General features: G+C 54.8%; 6 protein-coding genes across 6 annotated transcripts; 4 read left to right on the top strand and 2 right to left on the bottom strand.

The window, feature by feature from the left end:
• Positions 1-491: 491 nt before the first annotated feature.
• On the top strand, positions 492-7,802 carry C8A04DRAFT_33844 (Sec1-like protein; the record flags this gene model as incomplete). The annotated part of the gene is made up of 9 exons (XM_062782627.1): positions 492-569; positions 693-888; positions 1,098-2,711; positions 2,806-2,881; positions 4,130-4,243; positions 4,601-4,858; positions 4,898-4,982; positions 5,025-7,499; positions 7,569-7,802. The coding sequence occupies 9 exons, from the start codon at positions 492-494 to the stop codon at positions 7,800-7,802; spliced, it is 5,130 nt and encodes a 1,709-aa protein (XP_062641078.1).
• A 565-nt stretch (positions 7,803-8,367) lies between these two features.
• C8A04DRAFT_33843 (ATP synthase subunit gamma, mitochondrial) lies at positions 8,368-9,689 on the bottom strand (the record flags this gene model as incomplete). Its single annotated transcript, XM_062782626.1, has 4 exons — positions 8,368-8,496; positions 8,578-8,711; positions 8,788-9,365; positions 9,634-9,689. 4 exons carry the CDS (start codon positions 9,687-9,689, stop codon positions 8,368-8,370), a joined length of 897 nt encoding a protein of 298 aa, XP_062641077.1.
• Positions 9,690-10,619: 930 nt separating this feature from the next.
• Positions 10,620-13,669, top strand: C8A04DRAFT_33842 (uncharacterized protein; the record flags this gene model as incomplete). Its single annotated transcript, XM_062782625.1, has 5 exons — positions 10,620-10,671; positions 10,853-11,076; positions 11,138-12,703; positions 12,771-13,463; positions 13,529-13,669. 5 exons carry the CDS (start codon positions 10,620-10,622, stop codon positions 13,667-13,669), a joined length of 2,676 nt encoding a protein of 891 aa, XP_062641076.1.
• A 776-nt stretch (positions 13,670-14,445) lies between these two features.
• C8A04DRAFT_24252 (concanavalin A-like lectin/glucanase domain-containing protein) lies at positions 14,446-15,970 on the bottom strand (the record flags this gene model as incomplete). The annotated part of the gene is made up of 3 exons (XM_062779050.1): positions 14,446-14,760; positions 14,886-15,805; positions 15,871-15,970. 3 exons carry the CDS (start codon positions 15,968-15,970, stop codon positions 14,446-14,448), a joined length of 1,335 nt encoding a protein of 444 aa, XP_062641075.1.
• A 3,242-nt stretch (positions 15,971-19,212) lies between these two features.
• C8A04DRAFT_24251 (uncharacterized protein) lies at positions 19,213-20,154 on the top strand (the record flags this gene model as incomplete). Its single annotated transcript, XM_062779049.1, has 3 exons — positions 19,213-19,349; positions 19,402-19,467; positions 19,527-20,154. The coding sequence occupies 3 exons, from the start codon at positions 19,213-19,215 to the stop codon at positions 20,152-20,154; spliced, it is 831 nt and encodes a 276-aa protein (XP_062641074.1).
• Positions 20,155-21,585: 1,431 nt separating this feature from the next.
• Positions 21,586-23,737, top strand: C8A04DRAFT_24250 (pyridoxal phosphate-dependent transferase; the record flags this gene model as incomplete). Its single annotated transcript, XM_062779048.1, has 4 exons — positions 21,586-21,933; positions 22,062-22,095; positions 22,163-23,355; positions 23,474-23,737. 4 exons carry the CDS (start codon positions 21,586-21,588, stop codon positions 23,735-23,737), a joined length of 1,839 nt encoding a protein of 612 aa, XP_062641073.1.
• Between the last annotated feature and the right edge of the window lie 299 nt (positions 23,738-24,036).

Genomic DNA, 24,036 nt, shown 5'->3' with positions numbered 1-24,036 from the left:
TATTCGGATCTTTTTAAAGTAAATGCATTATGGAGCGAGTACTATCTGCTCTTTAAACAGGCGGCTTTGATGCTGAGTTTTGATCTTGCTGTGGAACCCAGGCTGGGTAAAGACCTGCCGCATGGCTAGGGCAGCATACGTTGGTCGATGACCGGTTGGAGGTTATGGACAGAGATAAGCCTCCCCGCCTATGGCGGATTCGGCCTGGCAATGATAGATGATTTTCTACTGTGAAAGCTCCGAACGAGCATGACATTTTGTTCCGCTTCCGATTGTGACATGTCAGAGACGTCCAAGCCGGCGGGCTTTTAAAGTGGGCTTTGCCCGCCGGGAAGTTGCACACCGACCGCCGATCACCTTGCTGGCTGGAGCTTGGGCCAGCGCCAAGGTTGCGTCAAGTGCCCCCCTCGGCAGGCACCATCATCTCCCTCCCGCTAAACTTGGGAGCCCACCAACACTCAACACCCGACCACATGGAGAGCTAAATCGTCATGACCCCTCGCGCGGAGTTTGACACGGAGCAGGTCCGCGACAAGGCGCGCAAGGATTTGCTCCATCTCCTTGAGGGAGTAAGTTGAATGCATCTAGCTTCGGCGGCGCACCGCCGCCCATTCACAAACACAGTCGGCTTAACGCAGGCGCTAGATTGCTTCAAAACTGACAGGCAATATTGTGCCCTCTCGCTTTTCTAGGTCCGTGGCAAGAAGAATCTCGTCATCGAAAAGGAGCTAGCCGGCCCCCTTGGCGTTGTAGTCAAGGCTTCTACTCTGCGCGACTACGGCGTCGACAACTTTTTCTTCATCGAGAATAAGAACACAGACACAAGCCAACGGAATGTTGTCTTCATTGCCCGCGGCGAGTCTGCCCACAACGCACATGCCATCGCAGGTGAGGCTACCCTCGGCACCACTCCCTCGATTGGAGCGACGAGTGTCAGATTCGAATCCAGTGCCTTTGAGTCCCCGATAAAAGTGATGATATGTTTGTTGCTCGTGCTATGTCTAGAGCCGACCGAGCTAGCCCTGGTGTATACCTTCACCTATCGCTTCCCCACCTCGAGTGAGCACGACCGACGAGCTGACACCAACCTCCCTCAGACCAGATAATACGCCTTCAGCGCGAGAGCCAGTCCGCTCATGAGTTTCACATATTTTGGGTGCCGCGGCGTACGCTGCTGTCAAACAAGGTGCTCGAGGAAGCCGGTGTGTTAGGCGATACCAATGTTGCTGAGCTACCCTTATATTTCTTCCCTCTGGAAAATGATGTGCTATCCCTCGAGCTGAACGACTCCTTCAGGGACCTGTATCTCGCCAAGGACCCAACGCCCGTATTCCTGCTCGCCCGCGCCTTGATGGGAATACAACAAAAGCATGGTCTATTTCCACGGATTATTGGCAAGGGCGATAATGCGAAGCGGGTGGCCGATCTCCTTGCTCGTCTGCGACAGGAGCTTTTGGCCGGGGAGGACGTGGGCGACACAGACAAGCCTGGGCTGAGCCCCAGCAACACGATTGAGAACGTCATCATAATCGATCGCGAGGTTGATTTTGTGACACCTCTGCTGACACAGCTGACCTACGAGGGTCTCCTGGATGAGGTGTTTGGGATTCAAAACAATCAAACCGATGTTGACTCGACGATTGTCGGTGCCGCCGCGGCCCAACCAGCTGGAACGGGTCCGTCGGCTGCCACACCCCCCAGCAACGTGCAATCACGAAAGCGTAAGGTCCAGCTCGACGGATCGGATTCGTTGTTCGCCCAGCTTCGCGACGCAAATTTTGCTATTGTGGGCGGCCTTCTGAACAAGATCGCCCGGCGACTACAAAGCGACTACGAAAGTAGGCATAGTTCCAAGACAACGGCCGAGTTGAGGGAATTTGTGAAGAAATTGCCTGGATACCAAGCCGAACAGCAGAGCTTGAAAATCCATACCGGGATGGCGGAAGAGATCATTAAGTACACCCGAACAGAAAACTTTAACAAGCTGCTTGAAGTCCAACAGAACCTGGCGGCCGGCGCCGACCCGTCGTCGCAATTCGATGCGATCGAGGAACTTATTGCTCGCGACACACCCTTACCACAAGTCCTCAGATTATTGTGCATCTACTCTTGTATCTCGGGCGGCATTAAAACCAAAGAGCTGGACCATTTCAGGCGACTGATACAGCACGGCTATGGATACCAGCACCTTCTCACACTCCACAACCTAGAGCGCCTTCAGATGTTCCTCTCCCGGGCTTCCCCCTTGGCGTCTATGATCCCCATGACCGGCTCAGCCGGCGCCCAGGGCACGAAGACAAACTACACATATCTCCGCAAACAACTCCGGCTTATTGTGGACGAAGTCAACGAACAAGATCCCAACGACATCGCCTATGTTTACAGCGGCTACGCGCCCCTCTCTGTCCGGCTCGTGCAGGCGGTTCTCCAGAAGCAATACCTGCTCTCGATCACGCGGGGCAACAACGCCGTGGGCGGTGCGGCAGGGTCGGCAGCTGGGGGAGCGCAGGGGTGGCGTGGGTTCGACGATGCCGTGAAGCACGCGCGTGGCCAGACGTTTGATGAGGTACAGAAGGGCGAGGACAAGGCAGTCAAGGCGCGGGCGCTGTTGTCGGGTGCAGGCGACAAGAAGACCGTTTTTGTCGTCTTCGTCGGGGGTATCAGTTTTTCAGAGATTGCGGCTCTGCGATTTATGGCGAAGCAGGAAGAAGGTAAGTTGATCCCAATCCCCATACTCCCTACCCATTGGCTTCCCTTAACCTTGCCGGCTTGACTAACCTGTTGTTCTCCTTCGCTTGGACACAGCACGGAGAAACATTATCATTTGCACAACGTCGATTATTAGCGGGAATCGGATGATGGATGCCGCGATTGAGAAGGAGTCATTTGAGAAGAAAATCACAAGTCAGCCAGTAACGACGACTACGACGACGACGGTCACAAGCTCAGATAGTTGAGCAATTGGGCTTCGATGCATGAACGCAAATCTTTTGGTCTTAAATTAATGTTAGCGGCGTAATATTTGAAGAAACAATCCCGGGGTCAGATCCAACCCCCCCCAAATTTGTCTTGTTTCTAGCCGTTGTTGCGTCTCATGAGGGTTGGCAGGGAAAATGTGGTCCTTATTAGTATTGGACTAACTAACTCGCTGCTGGCCCTTTTGGCAAGTTTGGCATGTTTTGCACGGAAAGGAGGCTGTTTGGGAGCGCCTCACGTGATGACCATGCCCAAAATGGTGTTTTCAGTGCACGGAGTCTGCTGTGGTCTTGGTGGGAATGGGCCCACAGTGTCTGCGATTCGAGTCTTCGTACCACCCATAACGCCAATTCGCCTGTAAACGGAATCCCCAGATTGGATTAGGATTACAAGACGCTGGCGCGTACTTAGTATCCCTAGTGAATGGCACAGTTCGCATGGCGGCCGATATGATATGTGCGTTCAAGGTATGGCGCATTTCTTTGCTCTCGGAATTTGGCGGGTTGATGGATGAAGGGGCGACAGGATCCAAGCTCAGGTTTTGTCCGATTCTGATGGAGGGATTTGAACGACTACACCCCTCATCCATTGATTATTTTACTCCTATAATTGTACCCATTCGAGCACAGCCGGAATATACGATGCTGATGTGCTCAAAGCAGAGATTGCCGGCCCTTTCCTCTCATAGCCATATCCGAACATAATCCGGCAATTGGTTCATAAACCTAGTGGCCCGTGGCACGTCGTCGTCGCAAACACCCTTTCTCTTGGCCTGGCCGCTTCCAACCCCCACCCTGTTATATCCCAAGGGCAGAAGGGACTCGATCAGCGCTGCCGACGACGACGTCCATTTCCGGGCACGGCCCGATCCATATATCGGGCGTCGCGATCGCCCATAACCGTCTGCACTGTGGTCCGCACCCTCCACCGATATGATGGGATCTCCTTCGAAGTCTCGCACTAGATACTTGAATGGTTCAAAGAAGGGTCTTCTTTCATCCCCAAAGACGACCAGGGATATCGACTCACGCCGCTCAACTCGCATTTCACTCGCCTGCCCCATCAAACCGCCATCGCCGCCCGCTAGTACTGCGTCCGATCCGGAATCTACTAACACCACAAAACGGGCTGTACCAAAAGAGGTTCTCAACAGCTCAGAGGACATTGCCCCGGAGATTGTGGTGTGGACCGAAGATATGGACAATATGGCGGTTGATACGCCCGAGTCTACCTCACCGACCGTCTCGAGCGAGCAGGAACAGGCAATGTACGTTCGTGATGGATGCTTTGTTGTTGGTGTATTTCACTTTTCCTGTTTATTTAACCCCTTCCCTACATTGAAACAATATATTTTTATCGCCTTAATGCCTCACTCAACCACGACTCTTGACCCTTCATTTCAATGATCTTCACATCTTGCCCCCATTTGCTAAACCGAGTTTAGGACGAACAAGTCTCCGGTTCCCGGGCCGCATCCGCCCCAAACGCTATCGAGCTCAATACCACAGAAAACTTCTTCACAACAAAGAGACTCCTCTCCGCTATCCTCGCTTCCTTCCGTGTCCGACCACTTTGAACCCGCGCCTGTATCCCACGCTCCGCCCCCACCCGCGACGACGTCAAGTATGGTACATAATGGGACGTCCGTAAAGGAGTCCTCCTCCTTATCATCTCTCTCCTCATTTCCATTAACCGACTATTCCGATTTTACGTCCCTCGCACAATCTGGGTCAAGCAAGGCTACTACCCCTATTGATGTTGATAGCTCAAGGGAAGCCCCGGCCGACGATATAGTCCCCCCCAAGCCATTGGTCGAAACGCCCAGGCGAAAGTGGGATGTACGGCCTAAGGTCTCCATCCCACCCGATCTCCCGCTCTCCGAGTACGCGATGCAGTGCGTGGCAGCTGCCGATGCATCAAGACTAAACCCTTATTCTCTCCACCAAGGGGAATATTTAATGTTGCGGGATCATATCAGCCACACCCAAGTCACGACCTATCTGAACGTCCGCAACGGAATTCTGCGACTCTGGGTTCGGAATCCACAGATCCCCGTCACGCGTGAGGAGGCCGTAGGATGTGCCAAGGACCCAAGGTGGTTCGATGTCGCGAGTGTATGTTTCGATTGGCTCGTCCGGCACGGATACATCAACTTTGGCTGTGTTGAAGTACGGCCGTCGAGAAAGCATGGCAAGCAATATGGCGTCTCGGAGGGTAAACGGAAAACCGTCGTCGTTATCGGAGCCGGCATGTCGGGCCTCGGTTGTGCGAGACAGCTTGAAGGACTGTTTCAGCATTACACCAAGAAGTTCCGCGCCTTGGGGGAGGAACCACCCCGGGTCATTATCCTTGAGGGTAGGGACCGCATTGGTGGAAGAGTCTACTCCAGGGCGTTCAAGTCACAGCCAAAACAAACTCCAGGGGGGTTCGAAGGCAAGCGTTACACGGCTGAGATGGGAGGCATGATCATCACTGGTTTTGAGAGGGGGAATCCCCTGAATGTTCTCATAAGAGGTCAGCTGGGTCTCGGCTACCATTTCTTGCGACCAGAGACTACGCTTTACGACTCGAGCGGAAAGCCGGTCGATCTAAACCGAGACCAACTGGTGGAGAACCTTTACAACGACTGTCTCGACCGAGTCAGCGAGTACAAGTTTAAGCAACCAACGTCGAAGCTGATTGAAGGCAACCGGGATCTGATCGATGAGGGAAAAGACAGCTCGGCTGAAACACACAAGACAATACGCCAGACGGAAGAGTCAGCTGCCGCCCAGCCATATGCTGCCCCGGTGTCAGAGCAAAATATTGCGCCACAGGTGAATCTCGTACCCGTGTCGACTGATCGAGCGACCGGGAAGATACACACCGAGCCCGGGACGCCGGGAGCGCTCAAGGCAGCCCACAAAGCCAAGATGATAGGCTGGACGCTCAAACAAGGCGTCAGTGACGATGCAGACCTGAATATCGAGGCGGCGACCATGGAGCCGGGAGCCACACTTGGGAGCGTCACGGATAATGTGATTTCGCAGTACAGGGACCTCTTGGACCTGACCGCGCAAGACTTCAGGCTCATGAACTGGCATATTGCCAACCTGGAGTACAGCAATGCGACCAACTACCATCAGCTCAGTCTTCAGGGATGGGATATCGATGCTGGTAATGAGTGGGAGGGTAGCCACTCGATGGTCGTGGGCGGGTATCAAAGTGTCCCAAGGGGCCTCATGCACCTACCTACCCCTCTCGATGTGAGGCAAAAATCACCGGTGAACAAGATTACATACACAGCCAACAGTACGACAGGCCCCGCGACAGTGTCCTGCGAGGATGGGTCCACCATCGAAGCCGATTTTGTGGTTAGCACAATACCGTTGGGTGTGCTCAAGCATGGTAACGTCAAGTTCGAGCCACCGTTGCCGTCTTGGAAGTCCGATGCGGTTGAGCGGCTCGGCTTCGGCGTCTTGAACAAGGTGATTTTAGTCTACAAGGAGCCATTCTGGGATGAGGACCGCGATATCTTTGGCGTGTTGAGGAATCCGACCAACCGACACAGTCTCGAGCAGAAGGATTACGCCCCTCAGCGGGGGCGCTTTTTCCAGTGGTTCAACGTGACAAGAACCAGCGGGCTGCCCGTTCTTATCGCCCTCATGGCGGGCGACGCCGGGTTTGACACCGAACAGACCTGCAACGACGATCTCGTGGCGGAAGCCACACACATTCTCCGCAGTGTCTACGGGTCCCGTGTACCTAATCCCGTCGAGGCCGTCGTCACTCGCTGGGCGTCGGACAAGTTCGCACGCGGCAGTTACTCATCCGCGGGCCCGAGCATGGCTGCTGACGACTACGACACCATGGCCCGGCCCATCGGCAACCTCTTCTTTGCCGGCGAGCACACGTCCGGGACACACCCAGCCACTGTCCACGGCGCGTATCTTTCCGGGCTCCGCGCAGCCTCCGAAGTTGTTAATGCCATGCTTGGTCCCATTCCCGTCCCAACTCCTCTCATTCTTCCCAAAGACTACGCCTCATCGACTCTCCTCGGCAAACGCAAAGCCAGTTCACTCGAAGGCACATCCCCCTTCACCGCCGCTATCACCAAAGACCCCGCCCGCGCCCGCCTTGAGGCCTACGAGACCCGTGTCTGGGAGCACATCACCTCGCAGCTCGGCTCGCGGCCCCTACCCCCGACTAAGCCGGCCACCAACGCCTACATCTTCTACAGCCGGACACATTACGAGGACGCGCGCGAGCGGCTTGAGGCTGGTCGGCGTCCGGGTAAAGGCAAACCGTCGGCTAACGAGGTACGCGTGATGAGCGCCAAAATGTGGCGCGACGCGCCTGAGGTAGAGAAGAAACCGTACCTGGACATGGCCGAGGAGCAGAAGAAAATATTTGTGGAGGCCCTGGAGGAGTTTCGGGAAAAGGCGGCCGAGTGGGATGAAAAGGCTGCCGTGGTGAAAGAGAAATGGACTCGGGAGAATCCTCTGGAAGGAGGGACGCCTTCTGGTGTTGCTATCGGTGGTGGTGTTCGTGATACTGCTACCCCTACTCCTGCTAGCACTAACCCCGTTGATGGTGACGAGAGCCAACCCAAGGTAGAAGGCAATGATGAAGAGGTAGATGCTGATGTGGACGGGCACGACGAGGAGAAAGCAGAGGCTGAGAGTCAGGGTAATCATCAGCACGAGAGCCAGCCAGAGGATGGCGCCGAAGCAGAAGCCACAGGCGAAATCAACAGCGACGGGGGGGAAATGGAGGTAGACATGGAGGTAGACTTGAACGAGGACGAAACCAAAGCAGAAAACGCAGGCGACGCGATGGAGGAATAATGGAGAAACGGAACATCCACGGTTCAAGAGGGGGCGCGGGGGGCGCGGAGAGGGGTTGCTACTGTACGAATGGCCCTAGTATGTAATGCTGTGCTGGCGACGTGGTTGCTGTACATATAATCTACCCATGGTTCCGCTATTAGTCGACTATGAGATAGCGCATTGCGGCTCTGAGGGCTCCTCAAGGAGTCAAGTCATGCTGCATATTGAACAGGGTTATCAAGAGAAATATGTTCGATCAGTACCACAACGGGACATGACATATAGAAGCTTTGTATTTGGAAGGCGTTGGTACATTGAGGGCCAGATGCGGGGCGTAAAGTCTCTGAAATTTGGTATACAAAGGGAAAAGTCGTTCTTCCTCCTTTTCCCTCATCACCCCCCCATGCCACTGGACCTCTTTCTTGAGGGTGTGGAAATGGGGGGAAGAAAAGCCGAAACTTTCCCACCACCGCAACCGCCCAGCAAAAACAGGGATAACCGCGCTCGCTGCTTGCTCTCTCACCCCATTCTCCTCGTGGTGCTGCGACTCGGTCTACGCGACTCTCTCTGATAATGAACCACCTTACATGTCCTCCGAGGCAGTGGCACCAGTGATAATTTCGACCAGTTCGCCGGTAATGACGGCCTGGCGAGTGCGGTTGAACAGAATCTGGTATTTGTTGATCATCTCGCCGGCGTTCTTGGAAGCGTTCTATGGGGCGGAAAATATCCATGTCAACTGTCTTGTGTTCCGGTCGCGAGGGTGCGAAGAGGGCAGTGCGGGAAAACTCACATCCATGGCGTTGCGGCGGGCAGAGATCTCGCAAGCGTGGCCTTCAGAAAGAGCCCAGAACAGGGAGTTGGCGAGCGCATACTCGCGGAGGTTGGAGAGGAGCTCCTCGTCGACCTCGAAGGCAGCAAAGTTGGCTAAGGGGTCATATTGTTAGGACTACTACTGGTTGGGAAAATGGGACGAATGGGAAGGGCAGTGGTTTGCACGTACGAGATGCAGCGATGGCTTCCTCGCTGAAGGCTGGGACAGAGGTCGGCTCATAGGTCTGAGCATTGACGAACTTGTTGTAGATGATCTCAACATCAGAGTACTCGCCGGGGAGCAGGACAACCTGGTCAGCGACAGCCTGGGCCTCGGCGAAAGTGGGCACGTCCTTGCCAACGCCGGCGAAGCTAAGCACGATGTTCTTAGCGTTGGTCCGTTGCAGCTGCGAGCGGCACTTCTCGCCGAGGATAACCAGGTCGAAGTTGGAGTCCTCAAGCGCCCTCCGGCGGATGTAGCGAGACAAGCCGGAGTGGACACCACCGCAGAGACCCTTGTCGGAGCTGCAGACAACCAGCAGCTTCTTCTTGCCCTCGCCCTCAAGTCCCTTGGTCTCGGCCGACTCGAATACCTGGTTGCTGGTCTCGCCGTAACTGCGGGATTCGCTCATGGCACGCTGAGCGCGGGTCAGCTTGGTCGAGGCGACAATCTTCATGGTGTTGGTGATTTTCTCGATGTTGCGAATCGACTTGAGGCGGCCCTCAATCTCGCGCAACGTCGCGAAGGTGGCTGCGGGAGCGGCCGCTCTATGGGTGCGTCGTCGTCGGTTAGCCCAGGTTTCTCGGCGGTCTCGGTGTGTATATCCCGCTCTCCTTCACTCTTCCCTTCCCACTCCCATTCCCGTTGCCCATTGCGCGTCGTTGTAACCCCCCCAAATGCACCCCATTCTTTTCTTTCATTCCCTCACATCCTCCCAATCCCCATAGCTCCCTCCATTCCTCCGCGGTCGCCGTCGTAGAAAGCCCCAAACTAGAACAGAAAAAAGCCCGAGGTAGCGGGGGGGTTCACACGTACCGGGACGAGACGGCAGCACCGGCCCTTAGCGCCGGGCGGGCAGCTCTGGACAGCATTTTGGGGGAGAATATAGGTCCTGCACTGGATTCAAAAGGCCGTCTTTGCTGGCTGTGGCCCCGATTGACCACGGTATTGTGCTGGCGTCAATTGATCGGGAAGCTGAGGTCAATTGGCCGCAAGACTGCAATTGGCGTGAGAGGTTTGCTGAGCTGGGCTCCACTCCGTTCCGCATCCTGTTCGTGCGCACCCTGTTCTTTTCCCGACGCCCGACGGTGGGGCCTTGGTCATTGCAACAACATTGTGGCAGCTCTGGCAGCTGGCAGGCTCGTTTGAGACTGGCAGCGACAGTTTCCGTTTTGCTGAGTCATGTCAGGGACTGGCCCTTCGCCTCCCCAACATCCCTGTCCGTTTGTTTCTGGCTGCAAATCCACCTTCGCTCAACCGCTTCTGGGTGCTTTGCGTGGTCTCGCGAGTCGTAATTCTTTCGTGCCGGCTGCACTGCACTGGCCGCTGCCTGCCAAAACCTGGGGTGCCACGGTGGCCCAGTAAATTTACAGCCAATTACCGTACAGTACCGTTCCCAGGCTAACACTCACTCTGTTACAAAAGTGGAGCCCAAAGATTCCAATCTTTAAACTTCACTCTCGCCCCAAGGCGGCCCTCGTTGAATCCCCTTCTTTCCCTTTCTGCTTCTCGGCTCTCTCGCTCAGTTTTTTTCTCTCTCTTTCGATTTTCCCTCTTAACTGCCCAGCGTGTCTCCCACCCCCATACTTCCTTTTCGGCCCTCGAGCCTTTTTTGCCCGACTTTTCTAGCCCCGTTTACTTTCAAAACACGCCAAAAGCTCCGGAGCCTTTCAACTGTTCCAGACTCGGCTCGCGCAGCCAAGTCTGCGAATCTGACCGTTTTCCCTGCGCCGCGCCGCGCACCTCCGACCACCCAGACTCGCAGCACCATCATCCGTTCAACACGTCTCCGAACCACCACTATGCCTTCCGATAGCTCGGACGACGATATGCCTCTGGCGAAACCAAAGCACGGTACGTTCGAAATCCGCAAAACTCGCGCTTATGCCTCTGGTTCGCGCCGTCACCCAAAACACCGGACATTGACGAGCCCGGATTGACGTGTCACCCTTCGGCGGTGCATCCTTCCGCTTATCTTGTACCAATTCCACCGTGGATAAAACGCCAGAATTTTCCAACTGACAGACACTTCTAGTTTCTGCTGCCACCGTCACAGCTTCCGCTGATCGAAAAATGGATAAATCCATCTCCAAGGCGCGCCCCGCGCCCCCGGGCCTCTCAATTCGCAACGGCCCGATCGACGATCGTATGGACATCGATTCCGGACCCAATGGCACGATCAAGCGCAAGTCCCGGAACTCGACTGGCCAGACAGTCAAGTACAAAGAAGAGTCGGATAGCGATGACGCCGCGCCTTTGGTAAGTTGGTTTGTTTCTGGAATGACCACTGCGATGGACAACTGGGAACTGACAAAAACAGGCCAAACGTCAAAAGTCGAAGCATCTTCCTCCCTCCATCAAGGACACAGCGACTCTCGAATCGTCTGACGACGACCAACCTCTTGGAACCAAGATCGCCCAGAGGAAGGCCGATATCGAGAAGGCCGCGGCCAAGGAGGCGAAGGCCATTCGCGCCGATGCCAAGGCGAAGAAGGCCACCCCCAGGAAGGCAATCAAGGACGAGTCCGATGACGAGCCTCTGGCGAAACCTAAGAAACGCCAGTCCAACGGTGTGACCTCTGCCAAGAAGGCTAATGGCGTAAAGAAAGAGGACTCGGACTCGGACGCGCCCATTTCGAAGAAGGCCAAGAAAGCAGCCCCTGTGACAAAGGGGAAGGCAGCTCAAGCGGCGAAGAACGGCAAAGGCGCGGCTAAGGCTGTGAAGGCCGAGTCCAAAGACAATAGCGAAGGCGAAGAGGAGGAGGAGTACCGATGGTGGGACGCCCCAAAGAAAGAGGACGACTCGGTCAAATGGAATACGCTGGAGCACAGCGGCGTACTTTTCCCTCCTGCCTACGAGCCGCTCCCGAAGAACGTCAAGCTTTACTATGACGGCCAAGCGGTCAACATGCACGTCGACGCAGAGGAGGTCGCAACTTTCTTTGGGTCTATGCTTCACTCGACCCAAAACGTCGAGAACCCCGTCTTTCAGAAGAACTTTTTTGCGGACTTCAAGGACATTCTAAAGAAGACGGGCGGTGCCAAAACTTCAGACGGCAAGGCCATCGACATCAAGGACTTCAAGAAGCTTGATTTCACCAAGATTTTTGAGCACTACAAGGCTCTCAGCGACGCCAAGAAAGCTCGTCCAGCTGCCGAGAAGAAAGCTGAGAAAGCGGAGAAGGACGAGGCAGAAGCGCCATTCATGTACTGCAAATGGGATGGCCGCAAAGAGAAGGTTGGCAACTTCCGCGTCGAACCCCCGGGCCTTTTCCGCGGCCGTGGTGAGCATCCCAAGACTGGTACCGTCAAGAAGCGTGTCCTCCCCGAACAAGTCACTATCAACATTGGCAAGGATGCGACGGTGCCGACTCCGCCTCCTGGACACAAATGGAAGGCCGTTCAGCACGACAACAAGGCCACTTGGTTGGCCATGTGGCAGGAGAACGTCAACGGGAACTACAAGTACGTGATGCTGGCGGCCAACAGTACCGTCAAAGGTCAAGCCGATTTCAAGAAGTTCGAGAAGGCACGCGAGCTCAAGAAGCACATTGACCGCATCCGCTCTGATTACACCCGGGAGCTCAAGAGCGAGGTGATGGCAGATCGGCAGCGTGCCACTGCCATGTACCTGATCGACAAGTTCGCTCTGAGAGCTGGCAATGAGAAGGACACGGAGAACGAGGCCGAGACTGTCGGTTGCTGCTCTTTGAAATTTGAGCACGTCACGCTTCGAGAGCCCAGCACTGTCATCTTTGATTTCTTGGGTAAAGACAGTATCCGTTTCTACAACGAGTTCTCCGTCGACCGCCAGGTCTTCAAGAATCTCAAGATGTTCAAGAAGGCACCCAAGGAGGACGGAGATGACATTTTCGACCGACTCAACGTAAGTTATAAATGAACACTCCCCACACGTTTGCGGATATCGGGCAACTAACTGACTTTTCTCGCAGACTTCTCAATTAAACAAGCATCTCTCGAGTTACATGCAGGGACTGACGGCGAAGGTGTTTCGTACCTACAATGCCTCCTGGACCATGTCGCAGCTTCTTCAAAAGCTGAAGGTCGAAGACAGGACCATCCCCGAGAAGATCAAGCTCTACAACGATTGCAATCGCGAAGTCGCCATTCTCTGCAACCACAAGCGGACTGTTGGTGCCGGCCATGAAGCACAAATGGAAAAGCTGGGTGACCGCATCAAGGGCCTGAAGTATCAAAAGTGGCGCAGCAAGATGATGATGCTCGACTTGGACCCGAAGCTGAAGAAGAAGAAGGGCGCCGAGTTCTTCGAACTTGATCCGGAGCTGGACCAAGAATGGATCGAGCAGCATCAGCAGTTCCTTGCGAAGGAGTTGAAGGAGAAAATTGAGAAGAAGTTTGAGAAGGACAACGAAAAGTTGGTGGCTGAAAAGAAGAGCAAGCTCCCAGCCAAGGAACTCAAGGAACGCCTGAAGGCTGTCTCGGAGCTCGAGGCCAAGCACAAAAAGGAGAACAGAACCAAGAAGGTCGAGGCTGACGGCAGGGGCGCTAGCGTCGAGAAGCTCACCACTGCGATTGAAAAGCTGGATGATCGCATCAGGACACTCGAGATGCAGTCTGCAGACCGTGAGGGCAACAAGGAGGTTGCCCTGGGCACATCCAAGATCGTGAGTGACCCCGTGCTTCCTTGGTCTGACATATGAATCCCGCCTTACTAACCTGACTCTGATAGAACTACATCGACCCCCGTCTCACCGTCGTCTTCTCCGCGAAGTTCGAGGTTCCGATTGAGAAATTCTTCTCCAAGACCCTCCGCGACAAGTTCAACTGGGCCATCCAGTCTGTCGGAGACGACGATACCTGGGAATTCTAAGCATGGAAAATGATGAATGCGTTGACCCGAAAGTTGTTGTATATATTACGCAAAGCCAGATTTCGTGCCTTTAAGGTATGGTTACGGTTTATGGGGCCGTTGACTTGACAGCCAGGCTAGCAAACTCTTGCTGGATATGGTCGCGGAATGGCTGTCTATGGACCAAAAGAGGTGGTGGGCGGGCAATTCACAGCAAAGGCGTTCACAAAGGAGGAAGCATGTTTGCCACCGTCGGGGCCCATTGGGTTTCAGGACGACGGTAAGCCGCGAAGCATCGTTTGATTTTATTTGCTAGCATTTGCTTTGCTGCCGAGGGCCGCTGTGAGAGATGATGGGAGGCGGAGTCGGCAAAAATCAGAGCTCACAGACCAAGACTTTAGAAAGTGATTTCTTGATAGACGCGATGAGTTGCCGCCAATATATCGTCTTCCCATCGATCTTGATGATACTACGTGAATGAGACATGGAACTTGTCAATGATATAATTAAGCCATAAGCAGCCCCGTTAACGGGCGGCTGGTCTCTATCTATGCATACGTCTGCGCCGCGTCATATGCGACGCGATATATGTTCAGGTTGCCCTCATCTGATCATCACTGTTGTGTATATGTGTATGTCATGCTTGCCGAACTTGTTTCCCAAAATGATCAAATGCTTCCCCCCCAAAACGCCATGCATATGCACGCCCAGGTAATAAACCGTAATCCAAACCGGAAACCGGAAACCAAAAGAAAAAAAAACACCAAAAAAATAAAACCAAAGTACCGCCGTCGTCCTCAAAACAAAACATGATACCCAACGCTTCCGCCAACCACCGCAGCGAGAAGCACCCGCACCACCGCAAAACCTCCAGCACTAACACCAGCAGCGGCACCATTCACACCCGGGGCCTCTTTGGGGACGCCAGTCCCACCAGACCCGCTCGGGCCAGCTGTCCCTGTCTCCTCCGGTGTGTCGGCAGAGGATCCAGAGGGGGGCGCTGCTGTGGTCATAATGCTAGTGGCGAAGGTGGTATCGTTATTGCCAGGCTCCTGCGAGCGCGAGGCAAAGGGTGCTGAGGAGGAAGAGGAGCAGGGTTCGGCTGGGGGTGTCTGCGGGAGGGGTTTGTTAGCATGATGATTTTGAGAGAATAGAAACATGGGGGATCCGCGAGTTTCTCTTTTTTTTCTCTGAATGGGGAGGGAGAGATGGGTGGGCGAAATAGATACGTACTTACGGTGCTCGATCCGACGGGCACGACTTTGCCGTCCGAGGTCATGACCCAGCCGTCGGGGATGGTCCCGACGGTGCGCGATGGAGAGCCCGCGCTATCAGTTGCGGTACCACCGATGATACCGCCAGGCGGGATGGTGGGCGATAGGGAGCCGGTGGCAGCTGAGGCACTGGCCGTAACGGTAACAGACCCAGCACCGTTGGCGTTACCGTTGATTTTTCCGCTGTCGGACCGGATGGACTGCCACGAGCCCGACTGGTCGCCGTAGGTGTACTTCTTGCCCGTCGAGTAGTCGGTTACCACCGCAGAGCGTACCAGCATGGTGAACGGTCCCTTAGAGTAGTCGGTCGGCCCGCGCGCCCACTCGACAGTGCCAGGGGGGTTGGAAGGATCGCCGCCAGCCCAAGCGCCGAACTTGACCTGCATGGGCGTTTGCGGGTACTGGCCGTCGGCGGCGTCATAGGTCAAGGTGCGAACCACGGTACCGCCGACGTACCAGATGATGCGGTCCGGGGTCCAGTCGATGGTGTAGGTGATGAACTCCCCCTGGTTGTTGGGTGCCGGGTTGAACTCGCCGCGGTTGTAGGAGGTGGTCTGGCCTTTGCTGAAGTAGTTGGTCTGGACCTCGCTGTCGTCCGATCCGAGCCACTCCATGTCGATCTCATCGAGCACATCGGAGAGGAGCACAAGAGAGCTGACAATACCAGCGCCGGGGGCTGCCTTCATGGTGACCTCGACGCGGCCGAACATGATGTAGAAGATGCTGATGAGCTGAGGCGAGTCGCCGCTTTTGGCGACGGTGAAGCTCGCGCCTTCATGGCCGTACGTTGGGCTTCCTCCGCTGGGCACAAACGCGTTGACTTCGCCCTGGGTAAAGTCCACGTTGACTGACATGCCCAGTGCCGAATCGGCCGGGCAACTTGCTGGTATGCGTGTCAGCAATGCAGGATATTTCGTAAACCCGGAGCCAATTTCGAGGAGAACTTACAAGAGGACAATGGATTACATGATGACCAAGTCTGAGCAACCGTCGTGCTGGCAAACCATGCAGCTGCCACCGCCGCTATCCCTGATCGCTTGAAGAACATGGTGTTCCAAAACTTTCAAGGTGATTAAGAGTGACAAGCAGGCCACGAAAAGGGGGAAGGGGAATCGGCGACGACGCCGTGGACCTGCGTTGACAAACTGGACTCCAACAATAAAGCAGGGGTCACTGAACAAGACTGCAAACTCCTCAAGTCAGGGGTAATAAACAATGGTGGAAACTTGCATTTGTTGGAGATAATATACAAAGAGAAACAAACAGGATCACACGCGCCGCAGTCCAGCCGCTGCTTTTTAATAAAGAACCCAGTGGAGGCAAACCATGAAAGCATACGACATCACCAACCTCCCCTCAATCGGCGTCAAGTCTCGACGGTGGAGTCTCAGGGTGACCGTTCGAGACCAAGATCGAGGCACTGCGGGTGTTCAGGCGGGCAGGGATTGGTTACCGACGCCTTCATTTGTTTTTTTTTAGGGAGGTTGGGAAAGGAGAAAATGTTGGCGGGCCGCAAATGCCGTTTTCGCTGGTGGCTGGAAGTCTTGGCAGCGCCAACGTCACGAGGCCCACTTTTATTCACACCAGCCGCCGGACACGTGCTGGGCCTAGGATGATGAAGTCCGAACCACAAGAGACACAGCAACTCGCTTCCATGTAAGAGCAAGAAGACGACATGTTGGGGAGATAGGGTGATAGTTGGAAGCCTGGAAATGGCACCAGACGGGAAAGTAGGGGACCCTTTTGTATTTGAACCTGGAGGCCATCAATCACGTGCCGCTGTCTAGCTGGTCGTTCCTCCCCTGCCACTCCCTTGTATTCATTTGCTTTGAACGTCTTGGGAAGGAGGGATCCTGTCATAACACACGCTTTCTCTCTCCATATTGCAAATTCGTCAAACCTGCCTAGTTGCGCCAATTCAAATGTACCGTTGAAGACGTGTCGTCCTACTGGCTGACACAGCGTTCCACCATGAAATGATGAATCTAGACCTTAATGGCAGGTCAACAGCAAAGGCGCCTCTCTTCGGGTATTTATTTGGCCGACAGAAACAATGCTAGATATCCGAAACCCGCTTCCTAGGGGCTGAAGCAGTCTGGTTGGGGAGCGTGGTTCCCAGTGGAATATCCCGAGATCATGCATCGCCGGTCACGCTGGCCGCCCGCTCCTCGACTTGGGAGATCTGTCGGGGTGACGCGGGCTGGGATGTGCAACGAGGCCAGCTGGGGAAGCTGAGCTGATGCTTGCAACAAGGCTACAAGCCCCGAACAACCGAGAGACTCGGGTGGAACCTCACTTCCTTGTCACACAAGTGGTGTCCTAGTGCGACGAACCCAGCGGGCCGGTTACAAGGCATGAGATTAAGACGGCAAAGGGAGCTATTTACAGCAAAACCGATCTCAACAGGGTTTCTTTACCGCCGCTGCCTATGATGTGAGCCGGTCTGGAAAGCTCCATACTACAGGTATATCCTTTTTTTCGTTTTCTTTTCTTTCACCACCGTCATGAACTTGAATCCCCCCTTGAACGCAGAGACCCGTATCACCTTACTCCTCTTCAGTTTCCTCCACCGAGGCGAGCCCAGCCCAAAGTGGTCTGTGATGGCGGCGGTTTTAAGAATATCCGGGGCTCACAATATGATCTCCCAACAATTCAAATCAGAAGACTCACTTTCTCCTCATCACCCGGGCTCCTTGTTGAAGGGTCGGGCCTGGACCACCTGTACGCACAGTGCCCCGAAAAGCTCAAAGCCATGGCGGCACAGGTTGCCCATGGGATATATCCGAGGATAATCAGATGGATATGCGCCTGGACGCGGTACCCGACGAGGGCGGCGAAGCCAAGCAGCGCCAGATAGACGGCGGGTAGGAACGGGTCCTGGCTTAGCCTCCGGTGTGTAAAGGACGAAACACAGCAGCCGAACACGAGACAGGAGATGAGCATAAGGCCGGGAGTTGGCAAGAACAGGAAATCGTTGGCGTCGCCTGCGCTCCCGTGAAGGCCACGATGTACCTACAGTAGGTGCCGACAAATTAGCTGTGTACACCAAGAGTGGCGTCTAGAACTAACCCCGAGCTCGCTTTCGTGGATTTCAGTTTGTATGGTGTATTCCCACGTTACTACACTGCAGAGTCCGCTGATCGTGATCTCGACAAACTCGGGGGCAAGGTAACACCAAAGGCCCGGACTTGGACTTGCTGGCTGAGCATGTTGGCGTCCACAACACGGCCGTTGGTCCATTGCTTTGGTCGACTCGTTTTCTGCAAAGGGAAAATAACATAAAAGTCCGAGAACGCTCAAGCCTCGTCAAAAATTACGTTGCCCAAAAGTCAAGTCGACGACATGTTGAAACCTCGGCACGCAGAGTTTGACCCTCCTTATGTGTTTACGACACCACCGGCTCCTGGCGTATTCCACTTTCAGCCCTATCACGATGAGCTCGCTCTCAACCTGTAGAACCGGGCAATCCCCCGCTTCCAATGTGCCGCACGATGCAACACACCGGGAACACACCGGCGAAACATCGGCTTCCGGACACAGGTGGAGGACGCGTATGCCTTAACTGTCCCGGTTTCCTCTCAATGATAATGCATGGAGGCCCAAGGCATTCAGATAATTTAAGCAGCGAATGAGGCCTCGCTTTTTAGTAGGGCTGACCGAGAGGCGGACGAGGCTTACCGAGAACCTTCATGCAAGGAGGGCCAATCCCCTGCGGCGAATGTTGGGCCGCATCCAGGCACACCATGGCGAACCATTTTGAACCCATGGCGCCTTATTTTGTCAGGAAGCCTTTTGCGGTTTTGAAGGAAGCCGGACATAGTTCCCGCTCGTCCAGCCGTCACGAGGGTCGCAATCGTTGGTGCGAACAGCCACGAGTGTATGTGGATGGCTACGCTTGGATGCTTCCACGCCTGCATTTCGCAAATTAGACGGGACGCTCATCCGTGTCCTCATTCTGCTCGAATCAGAACGTTGCGTTAGGTCTTCAGACCATCTTGTACGACGAGTACAAAGTGTTCCCTAAATGCAAAGGTAGATCGGAGGCCGCCGGCTGTCGAGAGCCCTATTTCTATTCGTTCCTCCCACCTCTCTCTCACCTTCGACTCATCCCGATATTTTCCTCTAAGAAAAAAAGAGAGAGAGAGAGGAATAAAGAAAGCGACAACTTTGTTGTTACATGGCCAGCCTTGATTCTCCTCCTGGGTCAGCATCTCACTTCTCCGCTTTTCTATATTGGAGAAGAGTCACTCATCTATTTACCCTTTGCGAATCACATCAATGACCGCCACCATGGATGCCAACCTGTTTCCAACCGAGCCTCGCCATCAGTTCCACCATACAGCCAAGGTCCTGGCTTGTGGAAGCATGATTGGCACGTCCATCCTCTTCCCCCTAGCCAATACCGAAGGTCTCTGGTTTCGGGCCCTGTAAGTCGAAGCCTCGAATCCATTGTATTGAGGCTACCTAACTTCACTCCAGGACGCTCGTGATATTCGTTATTGGAGCGTTGGTTTTCCACGCCCTGCACATAGAGCCATTCGTCAGGTACCGGACAAAATCTTTCCATGACACGCGGGACCGAACAAGGCTGACCTCTAATATAGACTTGGACTGTACACCATCGCCGTGGCTTTAGTGCTTCTTCTCGTGGCTGTTCTGGCGGCTGGGCCATCTAGGGAAGATCTAATCCCCTGGCTCCCGTTGTTTATTGCGTCGTCAAGCCTGGTCACAGTTGTCATGTCCAAAATTTCGCGTCACTTCAACCCGTGCCCAGGCTTGGCCAACGCCGAATCCAGCACCGAGTATGAGTTCTCGGGTGTGTCTACGGATACCTTGAGCGACCGCTCCTTCCGGACTTTGTCTTCACTCCCGCGGCCTCAGTCCGCCTTTGAATCTACCCGGCTTGATGACCTGTATTTTGACCGCCACGGACCAACGTCGGTCGCATCCGGTCGCACAGGAACAGGACTCACCGACATCACGCTGTCCAGCGTGGAGGGGCGATACCAGCCCCATTGGGATGCCCGGACACGGAGCCTTTTCATGGAGGGATTTACCTTGCCTGGTCAGGATGCCATGGAGCCGAGAGGACCACAGAACAGGACCGTCAGCCCAGAAGGAGAGGATTATCCAGACCCGGGAACGGCTGCGGAATTCTCTGACGTTGAATCCAATGCCGGAAGCGACGAATCTAACCAGCCACTCCTGGCTAACATGGGAACTGCCGCGTGAGCCGGCCCGCAAATGTTTGGTTTGGAAAAGGACGGACGACCCTTTTTTAACACCGAAACACTCGACGTCTTTATAACTGTCTTCCCAGACTCTAAGAAAGATTCCTTTAGACTTCCACATCTGGTCACCCAGTCTTGATATCGGTTTGAGAGTTCGGCCCGGGCCTCCACTTCATCATATCACGCCTATAATGATGGTTCCCACGCCGGCCTTTTGTTTCCCTCCTTTCGTTCTCGTTTTTCTTTCGCTCGCCAATGATCGCATGAACACAGTTACAGCAACACCTGAAAACCAGAAGTTTCATTACGACGATTTTCCTTTTCCTTCTTCTTCGGGCAATTATATATGATTCCATAGGCGCTTGGCGGTCTTGTCATCTCGATGTGTTTTCGGTTACTGTCTCCTGTTTATTTCTTTTTACCGCCACGGTCGGTAGAGTTGTTCACAAACGCGGCATGACATGGACACAGGAGGAATATGTCACCAGCTATTTCGGAAGGGTTAAGCATGCGTGATGGTTGTATGACGGGAATGGGCGTTTCTACGGGTGGCTAGGTGGCGGCAGAGCGTGTGTGGAAGAAGTGGGTTCAATGCTTTAGTGGGACGGGGAATGTGCGAATGGAACATGTCAAAGAGAACCTGGAAGGTCGGGCAGGGGCACTGCTTACTATTTCTCATCGTCGTTTCCTCCTGTTGAAAATAAAGGCACGGATGATACCCCAACGCCGCAGCGGGGTCTATCTATACCGTGTAAGTGGTCAAAGCACTGGGCATCGAGCACTAAACACTCCCATCAGGATCTCCGGCTTCGATCCGATCCACAACCCGCGCCCTTGATAACACATTGGTTGCACCCTTGATCCGATGTTTTTAGGAATTTCCGCTCTCGGCGCCAGGTATCCCAGTTCGTCCCCTCCTCTCCTGAACAGATCCAGACCTTGTCCATTACGTACAATCCGGAAGGCGGAAAAGTGGTGCCCCTTACAGTTGGTCACAAGGGCGGATCGGGGCTAGATATCAGTGGCCCGGCGGGCAAGCACGGCTACCCTCGGGCTCGGAGCCCCGCTACGGCCCCGCTACGGCCCCTCAAGGGCCCCTAACAAAACGCTGAGACACCCCTAGCGACTCACACCGGCAGCCCTTTATCTTTCATGGACATTGTTTCCTAAAAGGATAGGTTGTGGTCATTACAGGACGCAATACTTGCCTGCTCTTCATCTTTGCCGCCTTCTGTAAATAAAACAAACTTGGGATATCCCCTCCACTGAACACTCCTTTTTTACCCTCTGTTGTCGCCACCAAAGTTTCTACTCTAAAATCTCACCCCCGGACTCGGGTCGAATTCCGCCGCATCCGATTCGTCCCTCATCACGCAGCTTCCGGCCCCGCACCCTCCGCACACCCGGCCCTTCCGGCCCGGATCTCAAAAAAATGCGGAGCGTCATCCGGACCGGCGCCCTCCGGGATGGTCCCCCCAGCACGACCACCGCCCCAGCCTACTCCGGCATCAAAAACATTCCCCGGACCTACACCACCGCTCAGCCTCATCATTCGTCACTCAATTCTTCGCCGGCCTTCCATTCCAAAGCTGCAGACTGTTCTCCGGAATCATTGGCTACCCTAGCCAACCACGCCGAGGCCGAGCCCCCGAGCGTAGCACTGCCGGTGAGGCATGGGGAGCGGATCACGATTGCGGATATCAAGGAGAGGCGGGCCAAGGCGGGAAGGCTCGTGGCGCCGACGGCAGCGTATAGTGATGCGGATATGTTCAAAGGGCCTGTGAGTTTACTGTACCCTAACCCTGGACCTGAACTTGCCCCTGAACCCCTTTTCCATGGATGATGACAACAACATAATGCATGGCGGGAAGCAACGAGGGCTAACCTGGGTGTAATTCTTTCCAACAGACTACCGGGAAGCCTAAAGCTAAGCGTTGGGATCGTAAGTTGTTCCCGGTGTGAAACAAATTGATCGATTTCCAACCCGATTCTAACCCTTCCATCTTTAGACCATCTCACACATGAGTCTACCCTCCGGCATCCATGCAAGCTGAAGCAGGCCGCCAAACACCTCAACAACCCAGGGCTCATCTCTCTCGGCGGCGGCCTTCCCTGCCCGGAATACTTCCCCATATCCTCCTTAACCCTCCATGTCCCAGCACCACCCGACTTCTCCGAAGCCGCCACGCTCGCGCCCGGCGGCGGCGAGACCTTGACGATTGGGAAATACGACACCACGCTACCCCCTCCCTCGGCCGGTGACGCGCTCCACCACCCGGAATACGACCTCTCCATCGCGCTCAACTACGGCCAGGGCAACGGGTCCGCGCAAATGACCCGCTTCGTGACCGAGCACATCGAACTGCTTGGCGCCCCGCCCTACGCCGACTGGGGCGTATGCCTGACCATCGGCAGCACCGGCGCGCTGGAGCAGATCCTGCGCATGTTATGCGACGGGCCCGGCCGCGGAGACTGCGTGCTGACGGAGGAGTTCTCCTTTTCCACCGCGCTTGAGACGGCCGTGCCGCTGGAGGTGACCACGGTGGGCGTGAGGATGGACTCGGAAGGGCTCGTGCCGGAGGCGATGGATGAGATCTTGAGCCAGTGGGATTCGGTTGCTGCCCCTGGTAGCGGTGGCAAGCTGGCTGGGAAGAGAAAGCCGCATGTGCTCTACACCGTGCCATCGGGCCAAAACCCAACCGGCGCGACGCAGAGCGCGGCCCGCCGTCAAGCCATCTACGCCGTCGCGCAGCGGCACGACGTGCTCATCATCGAGGACGAACCATACTATTACCTACAGATGCAAGCACCCGGGACGGCCCCACCCAGCACGGTGGACGAGTTCCTCAAAGGGCTCGTCCCGACGTATCTGACCCTCGACGTGGACGGGCGTGTGATAAGGATGGATTCGTTCTCGAAAGTGGTGGTTCCCGGATCGAGGATGGGCTGGATCACGGCGTCGGCACAGCTGGTCGAGCGGTTTACTCGCCATGCGGAGATGGCGAATCAGGGGCCGAATGGGTTCTCGCAGGTGATTTTGCACAAGCTGTTGGATGAGCGGTGGGGGCATGAGGGGTATTTTGGGTGGTTGATGAACTTGAGGATGGAGTATACCAAGAGGAGGGATGTCATGGCCGCGGCGTGTGAGGAGTTTTTACCTAAGGAGGTTGTGAGTTGGGCGCCGCCTCAGGCTGGCATGTTTGTAAGTTCCTTTTCCCACACCTTTCCCCCTTTTTTTCCCCCTTCAACCCCCCTTTTACCATGACACCCACCACCTGGCATCCAGAATACATACATAAACTAACAAAACAAACCTTCAGCAATGGCTCAAAGTCAACCACACCATCCACCCCCACGCATCGGACAAGACCATCCTCGACATCGAAGAGGAGATCTTCAACAACTGCATCGCCCGTGGCGTGCTGGTGGCCCGCGGCTCCTGGTTCCGTGCCGAGCAGGACGTGGCTCCGTCTGGGCTGTATCTGCGCGCCACGTTTGCGGCGGCCACGCCGGAGAATATGAGAGAGGCGATTCGCAGGTTGGGCGCGGCGATTCGGGAGAGTTTTCAGTTGTACGGGGTGTAAGGGGAGAGGTGTTGGGTTTGGGTTGTTATTGCTGTTAGTGTGGTTGTTTTTGTTCTTGGAATTGCCCGTGTAAGGGCGTTATGGACCGTGTAAAGTGAAGGGTAAACATAAAATTACAGAAAAGGCACAAACTATGGATTTATTGGGGATGTTTATTAGCAAGTGTTACTCACCACTGAATCCAAACCAGCTAGCTTAGCAAGGAAAAACACATGTACATTTTACATACAAATAAACCATGAACTATCCTCATAAACAAGATCCAAAATCCTATTCCAAACTCCCTCCCTTCACATATT

Source organism: Dichotomopilus funicola (assembly GCF_033296635.1).
Source record: "Dichotomopilus funicola strain CBS 141.50 unplaced genomic scaffold C8A04scaffold_2, whole genome shotgun sequence".
Classification (NCBI taxonomy): domain Eukaryota; kingdom Fungi; phylum Ascomycota; class Sordariomycetes; order Sordariales; family Chaetomiaceae; genus Dichotomopilus; species Dichotomopilus funicola.
The sequence above is the reverse complement of the archived record's forward strand: the minus strand, read 5'-3'. Positions and strand labels throughout refer to the sequence as shown.